Here is a 14972-nt window from a genome sequence, read left to right on the forward strand (position 1 = left end):
ACAGGCTACAATTGACTTATATTATTTATAATGTAATGACTCATAAAAAACTATATAAAATGACTATATAAAAACATATACATAAATAATATATAAAAGTTTATAAATATATATACAGTACACAAGAACTAAAAAAACAAAATATATATTAGTATTTATTAATAAAAAAAAAATAAATTTTATATATCTATATACATTAAGTATATAAATATATAAAAATAAAAAAAAAACGTTAAATATTTGTTAAATGTGTTGGTTATGTTAGAGAGTACAATTGTGAAAATGGTGAAATAATGTTTTTAAAAAGTAAATTGTATAACATAACTAATAATATTGATATTGAGTGTGCCACACAAATGATACTGTAATTAATAGATCCATTTTAACTACTTATATAAATAGATTCCTGTATTCGAAGTCTAAAATCATCAACTATTGCAACGGAGGAAACATCAATTTGGTTGAACATATAATACAAATTTATTTGCGGTTCACAACAATGAAGTATATACTCCACGACTCCAAATATGTAACCATTCGATTTTTTACAAGCCTCTGCCTAACATTTTCAAACAAAAATATTAAAGTTCTTTATCAGGAATTTACCCGACCATTACTAATATGTGCCCAACAAGCTGCAGTTTTACATGAAGTAATAATGAAATAGCCTATCTATTAAATTATTTTATGACATCCACGAATTTAACCAATAGCACCGTTTTATTAAGGTAGCGATTATCCTAAACCCTGATACAACTTTATCTCCACCTCATTTTACTTTTCCTTACCCTATTCATTACCTTTTGAAATTATAGCTTTTATTTTCATCACTTCTAACATTGGCAGTATATATATATATGTTTGGTTAGGGTTTTCCGACAGGTTAAAATAAATAAACATTTAAAAATGTTCTATTGAAGAAAAATACTATCATAATTTCAAGAAAAGCTGCCTTGAATCAGCAGCAATATTATATTTGAATAGATGAAGGTGTGGTATCTGGTATTTAAAACTAATGTAAGGCTATGTACTGACGCAGAGCCATCATTTTTGTTATGAGGAAGTAGAAAGTGTAAGTTTATGGGTTACGTGACAGTTTTTTATTTAGTGTACTGTAATGTATAGTACCGTTTTTTAACTTAGCGTTTATCGTTACTGCAGCCCTGTGATAATACATAATTTTTATAAAGAAACTGCAATTTTAATTTGAAAAGGTATCTGTGTATCTGTTGTCCAGGATGAGATGTTTCTGTTTAAATTATTCAGTTTTTCATATTGCAAATCTAATCTCTAAAGTAAAACAATCATATCAAACTAAGTGCAACAAACACTTTTGTTAAAAATTGTTAGTTACTTAAATAAGAAAATTGATAAGTTTGCAAGCATTTTATACCATACGGTTAAGTAATATTGCATAAATATTTATATTTATATATATGAGTATAGTTGTGGGTACGTATATCTACTGGCAATGACACTCATCCCAATAGTTTACGATTAGATAATCCTGAATTAAATTAAAAAATTTCATTTGATCAAACGATTATTTTATAAGTGTATAAATAAAAAGTATATTATATAAATAAATAAATTACCTCTCTTTGTAATTTCCTTCTTTCAATTTTAAGTTCTGCTTCCGCTTTCTCTGCCGCTTCGGCTGTACTTTTATATCTTATTACTTGAGTTTCAGAGCGCGCTAAACTTGCTTGCAGACTAGCTATTTCCTGTTCCGCTTTTTGTAATTTATATTTACAGTCTGATATGATTTTATTAGCTTCCCCTAAAATGAAAAAATTTAATTTTAATTTTTTATATAAATAAAAAATTACAATTATTTCAAATAAGTTTTTTTTAATTTAAGTTTTCTTTTTTTTAATTAATCAAATTATCTCATAACTCACTTTGTGCCTCATAATCATCTTCGGAACCTAAGGGACCATTTGCAGAGCTACCACGACCTTTTCCTTGACTTTTATAAACTTCTAATTGTTCCTGTAATTGCTGTACTTCACTTATAAGCTGTTGTTTTTCTTCGCTAAATTTTTTAAGTCTAACGTCTATAATATTAAAAAGTATTTATTAGAATATATATTGATATACATATATATATATTCAAACCTAAGGACCCTTGAACTGAACCAAGTAGTTGAGCGTTCTCCGCACTGACTAGAGCACGTTTAGCATCGGTACCATCATCGTTTTCGACAGCAACTATAACTAAACCTTGTTCCGCAATTAATGTATCACGTTCGTTTAATTGGCCTTCAACAAGCCGAAGCTCTTCAGTAAGTTTTTCTAAATTTCGCTTTAATGTGTTGTAATCGCGTGACTTATCCTTAAATTCTCGCTGCAACTGAGCATAGGATTCTTCAACTTCCTCTAGTTTGTCTTTAAGCAGTTGAATTTGATAAGTTTGAGAAGCTCGTTCATTATCTAATTGAGCATTGGCTATCATTGCTTTTCTAAATCTCTCTTCAACATCCTTTTATTAAACAAAAATATAAACTTTATAATATTAAAAGTTATAATTATTAGTAAATATACCTTTAGTTCATGCCGTATATCTCTTAAACTGCGGCCTTCTTCTTCTAAAGAATCTTCACTACTGCGCCTCGAAGACATTGAATTCCCACGCGTGCTATTGAGTAAACTCATTGGAGATGCACCAATTCCTGACGTTAGTCGCGATCTTGATACAGGATCTATACCAGACGCTGTATGCATATCATATATACGATCTGCGTTTTGCTCTTGTTCTTTTTGTTGTCGTTCTAATTCACGCATACGTATTTCGCGCGCTTCTGCTCGAGCCTGTCTGCGGGCAGCCAATCGAGCCTCAGTCTAAAAAACATCAATTTCAGTAAGTTTAGTTTAATTTTAATCTAAGAAATAAGATTATGTTAGGAATCATCGATAGATAATTTTGCATCCTATTTTTAAAAATGTTAAATAAATTACTATGAATATGAGTTCAGATATTTACTGTATTGACGCAAGCCAATAAATTTTATGGATACTACCAAATTTGAATATCATATGTTGCCAATATATTACTAAAACTCAATATCTTGCTTAGATCCTCTCATAGATTATGTCCCAGATTTTTCTCGACATATTAAGAAAATGTTCAACGCGTCTTTATTCTTTTTTTCCCCCAATTAGGTAGTAGCAAAAGATTCAAGGAGACCAACATGTGAGCAGTCATGGCGTCGATAAGATAAAGATCAACTAAAAAAAGTTTTAAGTACTTTGCATGTAATTGGTTACAAAAATAAACTTGATTGATGATTTCCTCATTAATTTAATGAAAAAATTTTAATGGACTGCGAATTAATGAACGGGTCGAAATAAGATATTGCATTGTATAATAGCAGGATCATATATAATAATGGTATATGAAAACAGTATTGATCGAAATACGATCTTGTATGCTTTGTTATATGGATAGTATTATGTACTACTACTTATAAATTACTACCAGCGCATTATTAGCAATTATGTTTGATATTGAAAAAACGAAAAGATATTGTTTCATGATATTAACGCCAGCTCACGCACTTTTTTGCGATTTGGTAAAAATTGAGAGATCTTGACCGAGAACATTTAATGCACTTATGTTACACGAACAGTTCTGACAAATTATTATATTGGCAAATTATTTATGTTTCTGATCCTTGCAAAATTTTCCTACTGTCGAAAAATTGTCCTCAAAATATTTCCTTGAAATGTATCTCAGTCAGTTTATTAATCACAAAAATCTGTAGAACTGCAACAAATGAATCACAGCTCTAACGGAAAAATAGCAGAGGTTGCCGAAAAATGTGAACTATATTTTAATAAATAAAAGTATAGAATTCGATAACAGACAAAGCTCTTTCAACATGTTGCTTAATGAAAGCGATGTGAAGTAAATGTACAGAAATGTTAACAATAAACAATAGTGTTAAAGCATGAAAACAGAAAAATTCACTATGATTAAGTTAATTTATATAGCAGTCGTATATGCGTTAGTCTTGGTGAATAACGCTGCAAGTAGAATTGATAAAAATTTTAGATTTGAATAACGTAAAATAGCTGTACGTTGGCCTTATTAACATACAGTTCCACGACTCAAATTTAACAGGGTTTAATTCCTGACATTTTCAACCCCGAAATTGCAAAACTACAATACCAAAAATAAAATTATTAACATAATAATAAATCCTTAATGATGTGTTTAAAAAAACCCGAAACGTCATACATACATATATATGTTATTAAAAACAACGAAATAAAATATAAATAAAAAAAAATTAATTATTTAAACACATGATTTAAATATTTGTGTCAAATATTATATAAGAAAAATAAATATCTGATTTTTTTAGTTACGAAAACAAAAATTTTAAACTAATGAATGTTTTATAAGATCACTAATGATGGATATATCCGAAACAACTGCATGGTAAACTCAATAATTTACTTGATTAAATTTGACAGGATTTAATTCTGATTCTGATACTTGCATTACCAAAATTATATACGAAAAATAATAGAACCCCTGAGAAGGTGGTTAAATAAACGGGAAATTTCACGTATATATTTAAGTGCAAAAAAAAATTAATTATTTAAACAAAAAAATTTTAAATTTTTATACTATTTACTTCTTTTTAAAAACAATAAAATATATAAAAAATAAATAACTGTAATTTAAAAAAAAAAAAATTTGTTTGAACCAATATTGAACCAATAATAATATATTTTTTGAATGACCACTGATTATGGATAATTGGCAATATCAAAAACAATTGTATGGTCAGTCCAGAATTTAATTGATTAAAATTTAAAAAATCGTTTGGATTTCCTTATTTTTATATACTTTTTTATTCAAAATAGATTTCTTGCCAAAGACAATGTGACAAGACAATAGATAGTTTTGTCAAGACAATATGGCAATTGAAATAAGCATTAATGTTAGAATTAATATATATAGAATTTCAAGAAGTAGTTTAGTTAATATATAAATATTAGAAATTTACGGTGAAGAATTATTTTTTTTCTTGAGTTTTAAAAGATTATTCTTATTTTTTATTTCCAAGACGAAGGTTTTTTTTAACTATTAAAACTTAAAATACCTATTAAAATAGGTTAGGTTAGGTGCGGTTATAACGGCGATCTCAAGTGATCCATTTAGGCTTATAGGCCCATTGTTAAAACTTAAATTATGATTATTTTTGATTACTTTGATTACTTTACTTTGTTTTTAGAAGGTACTTTGTTCAACTATTGATAATAATTCTTTCTCGAGGTAAAATAGGTTTAATAGTTTACATTAAACTACTGGTTTAAAAATTGTTTAACTACTACGATCAACAGAATGGCAGTAGCTATAAGGGCAATTTTAATTTTCCAGATGAAAAGAATTATTTTTATATACCAATTTTTCTTTTTTTGAAAATTTAAAATACAAAACAAAGAAAATATGATAAAATATATGCAATTCGTAAATATAAGATTTATTGTTCTATGTAAACTAGAGGTTTAAATTATTTTAGTTTTATTAATTAATTCTAATATACATATAAACATTCCATATTATTTTGAAATAATATCGGGATTATTTCAAGAAAATACGTGACAAAGTAAACAGAAAAACAACCTCGATTCAATTTAGCTTATCACCTCAAACCTCAAACTATTTTGTATCTTTTATCTTTGCATTTTTATACGAGTATGTGTTTGAATTTGTAAATAGAAGCTCTCGCCGAATTATGTACCGCTAATTATGTACAACTCTTGATTTGAGCTTATAACGCGTTTGAGAGTTTTAAATTTGTTTTAGATTATGAGCATTTTAAAGAAACGTCATTTAAGCGTTTCGAATACATTTAAAGCAAATCAAAAGTAGGGAAGATGACGTCATATTGGCTTGGTAAATCTCACTCTTGTAGAGCTTAAAGCAAAGTATTCGAAAAACAAAAATAATTTAAGCAACGGTTTTACCGACTGATTAATAAGTGAGTAGACGCTTATTGCAGCTTATATACTCAAAAATAACGTGTTTAGGTTTCTTTATAGATTTGTGCAACAATGACTTTGAAAATTTTATAAATTATAAATTATTTTATAAATTGATTGTAGAATATCTTACAATATCGTTTGCTTCTCCCAAAAATTGTACTAACAACTCTTCGTCAGGATCAATGTCGTATTCATCGCAAAGATCATCATCTGCATTTTTATCGTTTTCGTTACTTTTATCACATGTAGTTTTGATTCTTCCTACACTGGCACAACTACCACTTTTCATGAGGTTACCTTGCGTGAATGAATCAGATTCTTTTTCTCCCACATCTACTATTTCTCTTGGTGTTATAGGGCAAAATGAGTCTACTGCAACTTCCGCTAGCGTTTCTTCATTTAGTTCTAGATTCTTAGGTATATTTTTGAGCTTATCGTTACTAATTGTAGGTTCAAATTTATAATTACTTTGTGACAAATTTTGTTCTTTACTGAATGCATCGACTTTCATATCAGTGCTCTTTGTATGGTTATCTTTAAAATGTTCGCAATTGTTATCAAGTGCAGTTGTGGTAGTCGATATAGAATTGGCGGTTAACGCGCAGACATGGTCTTTATTATCGTTATTGTCATCCAATAAATCACTATCACTAAAGTTAAACTCCTCGATGACTTCATCTTTTTCATTATTATTTAATTCTGCATTTTTGTTAAAATTTTTTGAATTTATTTCATTATTCGTAATAGCAAATTCTTGTTGATTTTGCACGTAAGTATCTGACATTTTTGTGTTAATTAAATAAACAAATGAGCAATTTAAAAAAATCTAATTGTAAATAAATTTTCAATATTTATTTTATTCTTTTTTTGACAATATTTTACATTTAAGCATAAATTGATATATATTATATTTTTAAGTGAATGAATTTCAATTTTTGTTTTTACAAAAATTTTTAATTTGCCCGTCCCGCACTCAATGCGTAGAATAGTCTCAACGCTTACTCATTCCATTTACAACTAAAGATAGAAAGCAAAACTGCGAAGCTTAAGTTTTTAATAAAGAGAAGCGAAAACGACAAATTCGTTAAATAACAATTTTTGGCCGGTAAGCTTTATTTACTCTCAGGCACTACCTTTCAACATAAGAAGTGTGTTTTCTATACGTAAATATTCGTATCAATTATTTATTCAAAAATTATTTTTTTTTTAAATCAATAAACATTCCGGTTTTAACATTGAGAATGTCTACACAGAAGTTTTTATAGAAATTTTTTGAAATATTAATGAAAAAATTATTATTATTATTATTATTGAAAAAATTTATACAGATATTTATGAATTTAATATTACAAACCCACAGAACCATGGTGTAAAATCTTGTGCTTGTAATGTACTTTGTATCTTTAGTGCTGTTAACTAGCACTTTAGGTGTTTTTTGTTTTCTTTTTTTTACTATTTTGGTGATAAAAAGGTACTTGCAGACATTTTCCAAAGAAAAGTTTTGTAAAATAATGTATGTTTTATTTTTTGTACTTTTAGTGCTGTTAACTAAAAGCACTAACTAAAAGTAGTTAGAGCAACAAGGCGTAGAGGTAGACCGTGTCTCCGGTGGAGTGATCAAATTGAGGGAACATTAGCAGGACTTGATGTACGAAACTGGGAAAGGTGCGCACGCAGCAAAGGCGCCTGGAGAGATATACTGCGTTAGGCCGAAACCCGGTCCCAGGTTGTTATAGCAAAACAAAAAAAAAAGTGCTGTTAACTTACAGTATATATACAAAAATTTCTCTCGAAAATGTTTTGTGAAATATGGTATTTCCTTTTTTATATATGTTTAGTTTTGTACCAAAAGATTAATGCAAACATTTTCTATAGAAATATTTTTTAAATTTATTTTATTTTTAGTGTTATTAACTAGCACTTTGCCCGTTTTCTTCATAAATATATTTTTTTTTTTGATATTTCTGAGGTGAAAAGGTTTTTTAAAACTCTATTCACAGAAATATTTTGCACCCAAAAACTATAGTATTAACTAACATGGCAATTTTTTTTATGAAATTATTTTTTTGCTATTTTGATGTTGATAAGTCTTATACCGTCATATTTCAAAGAATTTTCTTTACAAAATTATTTTTTGTGAAATTTTTTGTCATGTTAACTAGCACTTTAACTGTTATTTTCATAAAATTATAGTAACTTTTTTTTTTATAAAATGAAAGATTTGCTTATATAAATCTATAAGTTAAGCACTGTCTGATTGCACTAAGTAGAGGGAACTTACATATTCTTACGTTGTGTGACGTTTGTAATATATGACCTAAATATTTTTACCGGAGTGAAAATCGAAATTAAACTGATAAATTTCTTTTAAATGAAAATTATGAAAAATATTAATATTTCAAGTTCTTGAATATTGAGTGTTAACATATGCATTTGTTTTCTTTTTTTTTTAATTTTTCAGTTTTTATTTACAAAAAAATAAAAACTAAAAAATATTTTATATATTTTACAACTTTTCTAGTAAAATTTTTTTTTCTTCATTACTATCGTTTCACTGATTGTGACATGTACAAGCAATCGTTATTTGAGTAGCAAGCAAATTAATGGAACTAAGAAGAGATGAGTATTTGAATCTTAAAATAAGTTAAATCCTAAATTGGTAGTGGTTTCCCATGTGACGGTAATGATTTATGGATTAGGTTAAGTTTTTTATGCACTGCAAACAGATTGACCTATTTTGCACCTTCCCATGCCATAGTCAAAGACTTTTATTATTCTTAATAAATTAAAAAAAAAACTATTGCAAAAGCTAACTTTTGCCAATTTATGCATTATTATTATTGACTAGACGTGGGTATATAAATTTAATTTCAATAAATGTTAACTATATTAAGAGTGAGCACAAACCCAAAAAACCACACCAAAGTCAATTAAAAATCAAGGTAATATTGACTATTGTCTTCAGTTATCGTAATGAAGTGAATTGTACTCACTACAATGACAGAGAACAATGAAGAAAACATATTAATGCAGTTCCAATATTCATTGAAAACAGTAAGATTAGTGGAAAGGCAAGACATGACTTTTGCATCATTTTACGCGCACCCGTACACAACTCTCTTTATACTCAGTTATTTGACCAAATAGTCGTTATTTTCTAAAATTAACATGTGACAAAAGCACTTCTTATACTTGCAAGAAATGAATTTAAAGTAAATAATTGCTTAAATCTATCTTGTACCTATTACAAATGAAACACAACACATTAGTGATGTTTTATGCTAGTATTGTACTTTTTTTGATATTGTTTTATTTATCATATGTACAGGAATATATTCTTTGGGTAACACGAATAGATTTGAGATTAGCAAGAATAGAAGAGAAAAAGACTGAATGCTTACGCCTAAAAGTAAGTATAACAACTGTGTATAAAATCAATCATGTGATTGATGTGGCTTAAAAACTAAGTAACTTGTTGAGTAATGCAAATATATAAGTTATATGATTGTTTAGTCATGATTTTATTCATTTAGTCATTTTGATGTCATACTACATAATTGGTAGTGTGACAAATACCAGATTAGTGCGAACAATATGCATATTTGAATTTTTTTGTTGAGTTTATATAAAAATGTTTTACCAAAATAAATACCTAATCAAAATTGTAACAACTGAATTACAGCAATTACATTATTTAATTTACTGTTATTTAGAAAATAAAATAAACTTTAAAGATGATACCAAATGATTTACGTTTGTGAATATTATATTATACTCCAAAAGTAGTACAATATATTTTATCAATTAATTTCATTTTTCAGAAAATTTTAATTAATATTATTTGATAAAAATTATATTATTTGATAATTAAATAAAATCAAATTAAATAAAACAAACATAGATGTATACATACGCAAATTTTAGGCGGCTTATCAGTCGTTATTTTGTTTATAACAAAAACAATATGAATTTTTGGAAATATTTTTACTAATACTACTAAATTTTAACACATGCATTTGAGTGAATAAATTTATGATTTTAAACTTTATAATGTAACAAATATTTACTTTTGAGAGCAGAACTTACGATAGCAACATAATTTAAGGATTTTAGCTACAAAAAATATAGTAATATGTTCAGTTAATTTAGCTATGTTAGTCATTTGATTAAAAATATTTTTTTTAATTTTTGAAATTTATATATTTTTTCTATATTATTTTATCGTATTGAAATTTTTAGTCAACTTTATTTTTATACATAAATTATAGATGCCACTACCAATGCGTCTGAGGAAGTCCATCTTTCTACATGATAGACAACTATTTAACTATAGAAAGCACCTATAGATCACGATAGGTGATTGCAACAAATTTTGGATTGAGATACCCATAACCACTGACATTATTGACAATACAGACAATATCTTAATGCACATATTGGGTATATCCAATAAATATCCACTGAAGTGAAAGTCTTTAGAACACTGATGCTTTCTTACGAGCTTGTGGCAACGACAGAATAGATGAACAAGATTTTCTACTTTGTTGTCTTTATTCGTTAAGCATTTCAACCGCTTAAATAGTGTACTATTCGTACAACAATTGAATGTGACAGCGAACATCAATCAAGACCAATTAGTAGTTTTGTTCTTATGTGACTGTAAAAGGGTACACCTTACGTTGAGCTTTTGTTATTGTTGAAGCCCGCTGGAACCTGCTTATGAATACCTTTTGGTAAGTGGCGAACGGCACTTAGTCATCGATAGGTACTAGTGGTTCCGGGACGTAGACCCGGCCGTTCTTGGAGCTTTTGTATAAGTTTTATTTTTTCGGTCTGCTAATTAGAAATAGCCTATGTGTATAGTCAATTCAATAGAAACTGCGTGGATATCCATATCAATATGGTATTCAAGTATATGAATATTGATTAAGAAATAAATTTACTATGCCACAAATGTATTTGTAGTTTTAAGGTTGTTAGCTTAAGTATAAAAATGTATGTACTAACATAAAACAATGTATTAACATAAAACAATTTATTATATTAATCAAATAACTAATAAGAATACACTTTTTTTAATTCTTAGTATTAAATTAATCTATACTACTGAATTAACCTATTTCATATTATAGTGACAAAAGTATTTCCTATTAGGGGAATACAGCTCGCATACCATTTTAGCTTGATTACAATATTCTCAACTTATAGATAATTTTTTTTGCAAAATTGATAAGTGTGCGATTGTTTGTTTTGGGAATTTTATTTAAAGTTCAACATTTTTAAATAGTTTTAAATGCATTGCCATCAAGTACGTTTATTGGTAGTTCGTAAATTTAATACAAAATTTAAGAATAAATATTTCATTTAAATCGGTTTTATCAAGGTGAGAGTTTATCAATTATTTATAAATAGATATGTCCAATGACTAATCGTAGTTATTAAGTGAAATCAACTTGGTTTGTCATTATAATTTGGAAATTATCTTGAAATATAAATAATTTGAAGATCATAACAAACGAATTAAAAGTTCTAAAGACATCAGTGGCTATTATTGCATAAATTTGAATCTCGAAGTAGTGAAAGTAAAAAATTAAAAGAAATTTTGCATATACTACATTACTTAAAGTTTGTAAATGAAGTTGTGACATCAGATTTAAAATTTTGACAAACATTATATTACAATATACAATTAGTAAGTAAATTAATATTAATATTTTTTTATAGCAATAATTTGACTCATTCAATTGTTATTAAAATTCAAATTATTCAAAATTATTCAAAATTTCAAATTTAATGTTTAATGTTTTTGAAAGTATGCACTTATATTAAGATTTACCTCTTTTGCTATTTGATCCAATGCCTGGTCCTCAGCATTAACTTTAGCGCTACCCCGACGTCTTCCTACAGTGCTACTACTATCCATTTTACGAGTATTATTTTAGAATGATGATTTAATTTGAATGCTAAAGATATATAATCACGTATTAGATAGTGTAAATATTTTTTGAATGAAAATTCATAATATTAAATTTAATCAAAAAAAAATATCTTACCCTTATACGATCAATAACAAATGTGTGTGATTAATTTTTAATTCCTTATAGGGATAAGAAACTGTTTAGGTGGTTACATATAAAGTACGGGGGGCATCAAATAATTTTTTTATACATAAAACACTATGTAAAAATATACACACATATATACCGGCTAACAACGCATGCAGATGTAATTTTAGATAATTATTTTTATTTATATATTAAATTTTTGAACCAAATAATTATAAATAAAGGCACGCCAGTTATTATTGAATAGTAATAAGACAATGTAAATTTTTTGGGGCGCGGGGCGGAACCAAATTCTACTTTTTTTATATATCTTTAGTATATTCACATCATGGGCGGTTGTGTGGTTGGCAAATTTTAATCAGAGCCTATATTGTTTTGCACATATAGAAAAATTCGCAAATTCGCTTAAACCTTCTCACTTTTTCCGGATTTCATTGGATATTTTTTTATTTCTAATTCTTTGACACACATACAACTGAGGCAGAAAGCTAAAACCAAAGTGCTGCCAGTTTCATTATTTTTATTTTGACATTTCTAAGTGATGCCATCATTAGACAATTAAAAGAAATAGAGATGTGTAATGATTTAAAACTGACCGAACAACCAAAATATATGTTTAACCTCGCATTTGGATTAATTGCAGATTTGTCATTTTGTTTACATTCTAAAAAAACCATAAATATATTTTTTTTAAAGATAACAATATTATACTCATATTATGCTCACAATCACATAGAAAATTGTCACAAAAATTGTATGCTCTTTCTCGTCATGACCATAAAGGAATGTAAACAAAACATATATTTATTTTGACTAACGTGACAAGAAGTTGAAACCCTCCAATAATCCAGAAATTATTAGGACGATTTTACAGCCGTGGCTTAAGTATCAGAATTGGAAGGATGAAGTACGTCAGTAATGTTTTGGTACAATAGGACTCTTTTGGCAGCAATAACGGCTGTTGAGCGATTTCACGACATAGTTATAATATAAATAATAACAAGTCACTAAAGTTGATGACTTAAGCATGATTCATCAATATTCAAAATTTAGTTATGACTGTAAAATTGAAAACAGCAACAAATTTATATTTGACCTAACCATTACTGTCTGCATTATACGGCCAATTGAAATGTGCTGACTATTTCATAAATTATATATGTCGAACATTTTAACAATACTATCTATATTAATGGAACACTTTAACTATACATGTCTCTATATTCATATTTTTCCAATAAATTTAAAAAATGATTAACTTAAAACGGTTAATTATTTTTATATGTTGAATTTAAGTGGTAAAAAATTGTAATACTAATAGCATTGTATGAATATGATTTTATGAAATCGCAACTAACTTAATGTCACCAATTTGTCTGACAATTGACATTAAGAACAAAGAGGAATTAAAAAAATATAAGGAATTATCATCTACATTTTTTTTGTTGCAATTGTGAAAAGTAGTTATTAATTCGAGATATAAATATTGATTTATTTTAAAATTACATTTATTAGTTTAAACAAATTACAAAATACACGAACGTCAACTTCGTAAAAATGGCCAAGAAGACTTACGATTTGCTTTTTAAACTGTTGCTTATTGGAGATTCGGGCGTTGGAAAAACTTGTATCTTATTCCGCTTTTCTGATGATGCATTCACCTCAACTTTTATATCCACAATTGGTATGTAAATGTTACATTATATTTAATTCACAATACTCAATAAGCAAATATTGAGTGTAATTCGAAAATTTACATGGGCGTGGCTATTTTAATACTTAATTCGTAGATTCATTAACTAAAATTTTGAATCTTATAACATAATTTAAAAACGGTTTATAAGTTGTGCACAGTGCGTTTAAAATGGTCGAACATAAATATAATTATCACTTCGCAATTAAGTATAATGTTATAATTAAATATAAAACAAAAAAATACAAAATATTACATAAACTTTTAATTTTTCGTATATACTAGAAAAACAAGCGAAACTTATTTTTTAAATAACACTATCATTATTTTTCAGGAATTGACTTTAAAATTAAAACAGTCGAATTAAGAGGAAAGAAAATAAAATTACAAATATGGGATACTGCCGGCCAAGAACGTTTTCACACAATAACAACATCATACTATCGTGGAGCGATGGGTATAATGCTAGTATATGACATAACAAACGAAAAAAGTTTTGAAAATATAGTGAAATGGCTTCGGAACATAGATGAGGTAAGTATTGATCTAATGATGTAAAATTGATTTATTGTTTTCTGCTTCAGCATGCGAATGAAGACGTTGAAAAAATGATATTAGGCAATAAATGCGATATGACAGATAAGCGCGTTGTCACAAAAGAACGTGGTGAAGCTGTAAGTTATTTGTAAAAAAATATTAATTCAACCTTTTAAAAATATTTGTTATAAAATACAGATTGCCCGTGAACATGGTATACGTTTTATGGAAACTTCCGCTAAGTCAAATATAAACATAGAACGCGCATTTTGCGAACTTGCCGAAGCGATTTTGGATAAAACATCTGGAAGAGAAGCAGCAGAAAATCCTGAACGTGTCGTAGTGGATCGTCGAAGCAATGAAAAAAATCCTGCTTACAAAAGTTGTTGCTCTTAAATCGAATAACAATTTAAAGAACAAACTTTTCAATTAAATTATTCATAAAACTCCTAACTATTGTAATACCTTCATATAAAATATTTGCATTTCTGTGGAAATTAAAAGTACATTATTTTACATCAATTTGTATATTCTATATTAATAATGAAAGTTCTTGAAAAAAAAACAAAATAGATTTGTACCAAAAAAAAAAAAAAAAATAAATAAATTTTGTATGTTTTTAGTGACAAAGTTTAAAATAAAATTTGCCAAGACCGCTTCTGTAAAGCAATTATTAT

The 14972-nt window shown here is 27.2% G+C and overlaps 2 protein-coding genes across 4 annotated transcripts; one reads left to right on the plus strand and one right to left on the minus strand.

Moving 5' to 3' along the window:
- Positions 1 to 1361: 1361 nt before the first annotated feature.
- LOC119670252 (leucine-rich repeat flightless-interacting protein 2-like) lies at positions 1362 to 12596 on the minus strand. 2 transcript variants are annotated; one of them, XM_038080440.1, is made up of 7 exons: positions 12054 to 12596; positions 11837 to 11963; positions 2545 to 2841; positions 2119 to 2482; positions 1902 to 2057; positions 1596 to 1780; positions 1369 to 1507 (listed from the first exon to the last, which is right to left on the minus strand). In XM_038080440.1, exons 2-7 carry the CDS (start codon positions 11921 to 11923, stop codon positions 1463 to 1465), a joined length of 1134 nt encoding a protein of 377 aa, XP_037936368.1. In that variant the 5' UTR covers positions 11924 to 11963; positions 12054 to 12596; the 3' UTR covers positions 1369 to 1462. The 2 variants fall into 2 exon arrangements, with proteins under 2 accessions (XP_037936367.1, XP_037936368.1); XM_038080439.1 differs by lacking the exons at positions 11837 to 11963; positions 12054 to 12596 and adding an exon at positions 6131 to 6800 and having other exon boundaries at positions 1362 to 1507.
- An 844-nt stretch (positions 12597 to 13440) lies between these two features.
- LOC119670253 (ras-related protein Rab-10-like) lies at positions 13441 to 14972 on the plus strand. Of its 2 annotated transcripts, XM_038080442.1 has the most exons (5): positions 13441 to 13525; positions 13581 to 13749; positions 14093 to 14292; positions 14343 to 14432; positions 14494 to 14972. In XM_038080442.1, exons 2-5 carry the CDS (start codon positions 13623 to 13625, stop codon positions 14689 to 14691), a joined length of 615 nt encoding a protein of 204 aa, XP_037936370.1. In that variant the 5' UTR covers positions 13441 to 13525; positions 13581 to 13622; the 3' UTR covers positions 14692 to 14972. The 2 variants fall into 2 exon arrangements, with proteins under 2 accessions (XP_037936370.1, XP_037936369.1); XM_038080441.1 differs by having other exon boundaries at positions 13482 to 13749.

This window comes from Teleopsis dalmanni, chromosome 1 (genome assembly GCF_002237135.1).
Source record: "Teleopsis dalmanni isolate 2A chromosome 1, ASM223713v2, whole genome shotgun sequence".
In the NCBI taxonomy this organism is placed as follows: Eukaryota; Metazoa; Arthropoda; class Insecta; order Diptera; family Diopsidae; genus Teleopsis; species Teleopsis dalmanni.

Bases quoted from the DNA above. Each gene is read 5' to 3' on its own strand.
- LOC119670252 (XM_038080439.1), bottom strand. From the start codon at position 6,784: ATGTCAGATACTTACGTGCAAAATCAACAAGAATTTGCTATTACGAAT. The intron at 2,842-6,130 runs GTAAGATATTCT...GATGTTTTTTAG, and splicing joins TGGGAGAAGCAAACGATATT to ACTGAGGCTCGATTGGCTGC. The intron at 1,781-1,901 runs GTGAGTTATGAG...TTTTCATTTTAG, and splicing joins AGATGATTATGAGGCACAAA to GGGAAGCTAATAAAATCATA.
- LOC119670253 (XM_038080442.1), top strand. From the start codon at position 13,623: ATGGCCAAGAAGACTTACGATTTGCTTTTTAAACTGTTGCTTATTGGA. The intron at 14,293-14,342 runs GTAAGTATTGAT...TTTCTGCTTCAG, and splicing joins GGCTTCGGAACATAGATGAG to CATGCGAATGAAGACGTTGA. The intron at 14,433-14,493 runs GTAAGTTATTTG...TATAAAATACAG, and splicing joins CAAAAGAACGTGGTGAAGCT to ATTGCCCGTGAACATGGTAT.